The sequence below is a fragment of the Brassica oleracea genome, chromosome C5 (genome assembly GCF_000695525.1).
Source record: "Brassica oleracea var. oleracea cultivar TO1000 chromosome C5, BOL, whole genome shotgun sequence".
NCBI classification, from domain to species: Eukaryota; Viridiplantae; Streptophyta; class Magnoliopsida; order Brassicales; family Brassicaceae; genus Brassica; species Brassica oleracea.
The window spans coordinates 7,061,576-7,068,862 of record NC_027752.1 but is presented as its reverse complement, the minus strand read 5'-3'; the positions used below and the strand labels follow the sequence as shown (position 1 = coordinate 7,068,862).

The 7,287-nt window shown below is 39.8% G+C and overlaps 3 protein-coding genes across 3 annotated transcripts in view; 1 reads left to right on the top strand and 2 right to left on the bottom strand.

Moving 5' to 3' along the window:
• Positions 1–1,749, top strand: part of LOC106292747 (sulfhydryl oxidase 1) — a 3,182-nt gene extending 1,433 nt beyond the window's left edge. The window contains exons 6-11 of the mRNA XM_013728398.1: positions 62–130; positions 203–279; positions 344–491; positions 578–618; positions 694–840; positions 935–1,749. Of these exons, the coding sequence (XP_013583852.1) occupies positions 62–130; positions 203–279; positions 344–491; positions 578–618; positions 694–840; positions 935–1,460 (1,008 nt within the window). The 3' untranslated portion in view covers positions 1,461–1,749. The remainder of the gene's footprint in view (positions 1–61; positions 131–202; positions 280–343; positions 492–577; positions 619–693; positions 841–934) is intronic.
• Positions 1,750–3,446: 1,697 nt separating this feature from the next.
• On the bottom strand, positions 3,447–4,041 carry LOC106293480. The gene has a single exon (XM_013729155.1). The coding sequence runs from the start codon at positions 3,959–3,961 to the stop codon at positions 3,530–3,532; it is 432 nt and encodes a 143-aa protein (XP_013584609.1). The 5' UTR covers positions 3,962–4,041; the 3' UTR covers positions 3,447–3,529.
• Positions 4,042–5,174: 1,133 nt separating this feature from the next.
• Positions 5,175–6,739, bottom strand: LOC106343703 (serine carboxypeptidase-like 50). The gene has a single exon (XM_013782991.1). It carries the CDS (start codon positions 6,646–6,648, stop codon positions 5,287–5,289), a length of 1,362 nt encoding a protein of 453 aa, XP_013638445.1. The 5' UTR covers positions 6,649–6,739; the 3' UTR covers positions 5,175–5,286.
• Positions 6,740–7,287: the final 548 nt, after the last annotated feature.

The following is a 7,287-nucleotide window of genomic DNA, read 5'->3' as shown; positions in this document are numbered from 1 at the left end:
CCACTTTTGCTATAATGGTATTCTAGGACACTAAATAGAGCTGGTTGTTGATTTATCACAGATTTCTCAGGCTTTATATGACATTGAGGAGGCAACTGAAGAAGCTTTTGATATCATTTTGTCACATAAGGTAGATCAAGTCTTTTGGATTTTATTATATGCAAGTATAATCCCTTTCACCTTTGTTGAATGATGACCACAGGCAATCAAGTCATCTGAAACAAGTACTTCATTTATCAGGTTCCTCCAGCTTTTAGTGCCACATCATCCTTCAAAAAGGTAAAAATATCATCTTCTATATTTCACATTCACATGCCTAATCTACTATATGAAATCTCCATAGGTGTCGCAAGGGAAGTGCTGAAATTCTCTTGAATTTTGATGAGTTGTGTCCGTTAGGCGAATGCTCTTATGGCCATGATTCTGCAGTGGAAAACAATACCCTGCGAAGCTTCCATATATGTGGAAAGGATCTTCCGCGTGGATATTACGTGAGTGAGCGTAACAACTTTGCTTTTAATGTTTTCCCTTAAACGCAGAGATATCTAATTCTCCCGTTTTATATTTGCATCGCCAGATGTTTTGCCGTGGCAGCAAGAACGAAACTAGAGGATTCAGGTATTGTTTTTGCAAACAGGGTCTTTAGATTCAAGCAACAGTAATTGAACTCTTTTCAAAATGGTATGACTGCAGCTGCGGATTATGGATCATGATGCATTCGCTTTCCGTGAGGATCGAAGATGGAGAAAGCCAGTTTGCATTCACAGCCATTTGCGATTTCATCAACAACTTCTTCATGTGTGATGAATGCCGCCAGCATTTTCACGACATGTGCTTAAGGTCAAAACTAAAAAGAGAGAGATCCGGATAAGCTCGATTATCGCATCCTCTCTCAACTAAGAGCTCAATGTGTTTTTTTTTTTCATTTTGACAGCGTGAAAACTCCGTTTAAAAAGTCACGTGACATCGTCTTGTGGCTGTGGAGCGCTCACAACAAGGTCAACGAGAGGCTCAAGAAAGACGAGGCCTCTCTCGGAACAGGAGACCCCAAGTTCCCGAAGATGATATGGCCGCCGAAGCAGCTTTGCCCGTCGTGTTACCTTTCGAGCACCGACTGGGATCACGATGAAGTCTACAAGTTCTTGAAGAAGTACTACGGAGAGAAACTTGTGTCATCTCACAAGAAAAACGGTGACGGTGGGAGCAAGGAGGAGGTGGTTGTTGCAGCAGCTGCAGATGAAATGGCGGTTCCCACCAACGCTCTAGTTGTGCCGGTGGGAGCTGCGTTGGCCATAGCGCTTGCGAGCTGCGCGTTTGGGGCGCTTGCGTGCTACTGGAGGACGCAGCAAAAGAACCGGAAGTATTACCATAATCCGCATTATCTAAAGAGATATAACAGTAACTTTATGGTTATGAACACGTTCAGTAACAATGAAAGCGAGAGGGAAAAGGAGAGATAATAATTTAACAGAGGAAGTAGCTCATATGTTTTTGACAATGGAGAGGAATTAGCTGGAACTGAAGCTGAGCTTTGCTTTTTGTCGTAACTTACAGACAGATACAAAGACATTTGAGGTTGAGATGCCAAAGTCGCCTGCCTCAGTTCTCTTTTTCTCTTCTCTTACAGATTGTATAGATTCTTCTCTTCGATTTTGGAATATATACATTTAGACCCCTTTTTTGATATCTATATATGTCAAAACAGAATAGCTCCTTTTTAAAATTCTGTTTTGATGGCCATCTTCTTCTGTAGTTCATATATCAACGGCCTTTTAGTCTGTGCAGACAAACAGCTAGTATATCAAGCTGCATAACTGATTTTGAATGTTTTTTTTTTGTGTAAGGAGTTTGTTGGTACAATGCCAAAACAACGTCCTAGTCCAAACTCTAAACCAACATCGTCAAATTCCTTCTCTACAGTAGAACTCTAGTCCTCTCTCATGAACACACTTTGTTGATGATTTTAACACCAAGCTTACCTGCAAGGATCACAATGGAAGCATGCCCAGAAAACCATGTTCCACAACCCCTGGAAGCCTCAGAATGGCACCACTCTGCTGTCTCCAAATACACATCTACAGGACCGCACTCCTGAGATTTTGGGGGCCGTACACGATTTGATAAAAATTTCCATAATTTGGGACCTGAAATTTTATTTTTTACAAATTTATGGGTCTATGTTCATAAAAAATTTCCCAAAAATTTGGGGGCTTGAAGATCAAAATAATTTCTCCATTTTCATGTCCATGAGGAAGACTTCTCTGCCATCCTGTGGCCGGATTCATTGAAAGATGTACATCAAGTTTTCAAGATCATATATATGCATGCAAGATTGTGGTAGCTATATATGTGTGACTTTAACATTGCCTTTTTATGGGAACAGGTTGATAAGCTTTGTAAAAAAAAAAACCAGTGACGTGGTCGATGACTCAAACGCCAAAGTAAGGAGAGAAGCAAGCATCTATGAATGGATAAAGGAACACATAGAATTTAATATAGTCAAATATGAAACAGAGATATTTCGTTGAAGTTGTTCGTTTGGAAACAAATTCTTGGCTTATTTGAATTTAATGGATAATTAATATAATATACAAAATCAATTAGCGGTGGGCGCAAGCCAAGTATTTGCCATTTTTCGCATACTTAGTATTTGGCTTGGCTTGTTCGAATAATAAAAATTTGTATTTGTATTTGATTTGTTAAAAACGAATATTTACACTTTCAAGTACTTGTTAAAAAATAGTATACTTGCAAGTTACTTGTCTCATGTTACTACTTGTTACTTATAAACTGCTTATAAGTTATTTAATAATTATTTTTAAGTTTATTTATTTTATTTTAGCTACTTAAACTTTACACATGAATTTAAAAAACACTTAGTTATAATTATAAGCTAAACAATTTTTCTTATAAAGACTATTTTCATATTTTTGATATGTTCTAAATCGATATAGGATATAACATTAAAAATAACTAGAACAGGTTTTCATCCACATCCAATATATAAAATAAAAAACTCTAATTTTTTTCTATATTAAGTTTTAATTTATTACTTGTATAAACGAGTTATTCTATTACAATTTTTAAAAATATTGTTCAAACGTAAAAACGAGTAACAAGCCTTAACAAGCTAACAACACCAAGTAGTTGCTTTTATTTTAGTATTTGATACTTGTTGTGTACTTGCGAGTAATTGAAATAAATGACTTGATACACGATTTGATCAAGACTAGTACTCGGTTTTAAGAGCCAAGTATGAACCAAGTAACGAGTATAAGCCGAGTAACGAGTAATTGTGCCCACCCCTAAAATCAATTGGTTACTCTCTTGAAACACTAGTCTCCGTAGTGTCTATGATCTCATATATATATCACTCTTTGATCTTTCTCTCTTTTATATATCTTACTACTCTGTTTCATATCTTACTATTCTGTTTCTCCAAACCATATCAAAATAGGATTGTTGTTATCATAGGAACCGATACAATAAACTAAAAGAAAATATCAACACATTAACGCACTATACACGATCATCCTACGTGAATGGCACTCATAAGCCAAAGAACAATGTCAAAGATGCGAAACGCAAAGAAAGCAGTTGAGACGGGAACGCTGAAAAAGATGAGAAGCAACGTTCCAAACGCAACGCTGGGACGAGAGTTCATGAGGAAAGTTTGGAGAATACACAGAGCGTCACAGATAGTAGCATCGTAGCTGCAGTAGAAATGCTTCTCCCACTGCATCCAGTGGGAAGGAGGTTCGTAGTTTCGTTCAACCATCTTAATCTCATGGATCCGTTTCCTAAGGACCACCATGTTCTCGTCCACCGCTCGTCCTCCTTGGTAGTAGTAGTCGCAACACACGGTGGTTTGTTTTCTCCTCTTAGTTATGGTGGCGATTCTGCGTGACGTCGTCAAAGGGTGGAACCTGAATGGCGACGACGAGATCAGTGTGCCTTCCATTTCTTTTTTTTTTGTTCTTGTTGCTCAGGAGACAAGTTGACGGATTGAGTAACATTATTTATAAGGGAAGTTTTCGAATAATTTTTTTTGTTTTGATATAAAACGGACAAAGATTACTTTGGCTTTAAGAAATAAAAATGATTTTACGCGTTGCCTTATCGTAGTATTGAGAGGACCACATTCCTCATGTTCCTGCCAGTTTCACTTATCGATTTCATCAGGTACACGTCTTTTACAAATTGGAGGACACGGTCCGACATTCAAGATTAGCTATGCATACAACTAAACAGATTAAGTTCAGATGAAGCTAAAAAAGATGATGGGTATTAATTTGGAAATATATCAGTTCATAACTGTATCAACCAATAATTATATATGACCATTGACCTCTATGTATTTTTCACGTACGAGATGGTGCCTCCTATGATTAATTAATCATAGATTTATCTCATTTTTTTAAGGTAGCAGCAGCCATTGATTTAAGAAATAATGGATCCAGAAATAATAGAGAAAGGGTTGATGAACGTATTACTAGGTCAATCAAACAGTGGTTACATATTTTTTTTCTAATAAAACTGAATGGGCTTTATAGTTAACTCCAAACTCAATTTGAAGTAAGCCCAGCCAGCTTCAGTGACAGCGACTATCTTCAGCCCTAACTGGCTATCGCATTATAAAAGCTACAAGTTTCACAAATTGAGCAAGAGCCGTCTTTAGGATTCCAATCTTAAGCTGAGACTAAAGAGCTTCAGTTTATGGTTGGTCTTTTTCTCTGTCGGAGTTGCTTTTCACAATCTTTTGTTGGTTTTTTGGTTTGCTTGAATGGTTTTTGCCGCAAAAAATGAATCGGGGAATGAAGCAAATTAAAAAGGGGAGAGATATATATGATCAATAGCTCTGAAATACTCGTAGGTTTTCTACGGGGTGCCCTTACTTCTTCTTCCCTAAAACAATAAAATGGCTTCATAGTACGGGTTTCTATGTGCTTTCTTTGTGTTGAGTAATTTCTACTCTTCACTTTGAGTCTCTTATCACAATCCCGCCTCCAATCGCCATTACATGCTTTTTTTCTTATAATCAATCAAATTAAGTTCTTAGTTTTACTTAATATTTTTTCAGCCACCGTTTGGTTTGTTAATATTAAATCTCGCTGAAGTTTCATATAGCAGGCAAATGATTAGCCCCGGAGAAAAACTATATCCAAGAAAGTAAATACTTTGAGAACATAATGATCAATTGCACGTACAATGAAAAATTACAAGAACAACTAGAATCAAACTCTTATTCAGTGTTACACAACTCAACTAGTACAGTGGATCTTTCACTCAATTTCCAGAATCAAATCTATTTGGCTTGGACTCTAAAACGCTTGACGTTAATGTCTGATGTACGTCCTCAGCATCGAACAAACCTTTACCCAGAACCCAAGCTTCAATCATATCCCTCGAGTTAACAGCTTTGTCTGTCGGAACGAAATGCCCCGCTCCAGAAACCGCCACGTGTGACAAATTCCCCCACCTCTGTACGTAGCCCGCGACATCACCGTTACCATCCTTCCACACCCGCCTCTCCGCCGTCAAAAACATCTCCAACCCGGACCAGTTCATATTCTTCATCCACTCCTCAGTCGAAACGACGCCGTCTCTTAGATCTAACATACCTTGATACAACAACACGTTGGTCCTCTCCACCGCGTACTCCACCATGAACTTCACGCTCTTCATCACGTCTCCTCGTAAAGCCTCTTCCACTTCATCGCTGCATTCCTCAAAACGCATCGTTTCGCTCACTCCCAGTACCCGTTTCGCCTCCCTCTGGTTCATGAGATCCACCACCAGGTCCGTTCTATACGGTATCATCCGTGCGGTGTTGTAAAGCGTCGCGAGTCCTGTCATGTTGCCTAGTAGCGTCAATAGTTCGAGTCTAGCATCTGCTGCTTCGCGCCATTTCCGAGCCTTCACGAGATATATTGATATCTCTTGAGCTTTCTCGAGCGCTTCTCTCTGTTTCGCGTTGACCAGACCCGAGTAATAGACGTTGACCGCATGGGTCCGGATTTGGGTTACCGGGTCGGTTAGCCCATTTCCTATGGCAAGGCCTTTTAGATTAACCTTCCCATTGGGCTTTTCTTTGAGGATATAGTAACCAATAGCTGGAACATACTTCCCGGCGTAGCTCTCGCCGGTTATGTAAACCGGTCGGTGTTCAAAACCTGGGTTCTGCTCGGTGAATTCCACGAGAGCTGCGTACAGCTGCTCTGCCACCTGTCTCTGATTACTTGGTATGTCTTGTTTTGAAGCGGCGATGCTGAATCCGACACCGATGGGGTTATCCAAGAAAAGTAAGCCGAAGAGGTGGTTCCAAGCGCCGGGGTTGGGTTCTAGCTCTGTGGCGCGTGAAACTACTCGCCAAGGGCCAAGCTCGTAGAAGTTGCCAATCATGGAAGAGCAGCCTGGCCCACCTTGGAGCCAAACGAGGAGTGGAGTGTCGGTGAGAGTTGTGGTTGGCTTTTGGGCTTCGTAGTAGGCATAGAACATGGAGGAGCCTGGGGCGGGTTTAACCGGGAGGTAACCGGATTTAGTGGGTAGAGCTTCATCGGGAAACAGTGGCGGTGGTGGAGACTCGATGGAGACGGCGAGGAGGAGAGTGGAGAGCAAGAAGAAGACTGTTGTAGGGACGTGCTTCATTATCGCCACTAGCTCGTGGCTTTACATAACGATAGCTTTGTATTATTTGACTGCAATGCTTACTTTTGTGTTTTGTCTTGTAACCGATGTAACGTAGCTGCCAGCATTTTTATTATTATTTATATCAACACGTGGTCACTAACCTAAATTGCATAAACATGAATATTTTCATTTGTCATCTTGAAAATATTACATGCGTTATAAATCATATTGTGGATGTCCATAACCGTCACATATCTAGAAAGGGAGAGAGAGACGGCCACGCCCTAGAGAGAGAGAGCCGGTGACTGGAGAGAGAGAAAAACCCTAGTTTCCTTTTTCCTTATTAGTTTATGATTTATACTATTTCCATATTTGTATTTCATTTCTCTAGTCCTTCCATTATTTTATGACGGTGTAATTTCTTATATATAAATGACTCCTTATGTTTATGAATAAGATATAAACATACAGATTATATTCTCTTGTTTTATAACACGTTATCAGCACGATTACGCTCTAAACCCTAAGCTAAAGTCCGAACCCTAAAACCCTAATCTCATCCCGGCGATAAACCCTAAACCCGACGATGAACCCTAATCTGATCGAGAACCTAAAACTCCATACTCAAGGCGTTCCCGATCTCAGCACGCGACCTCA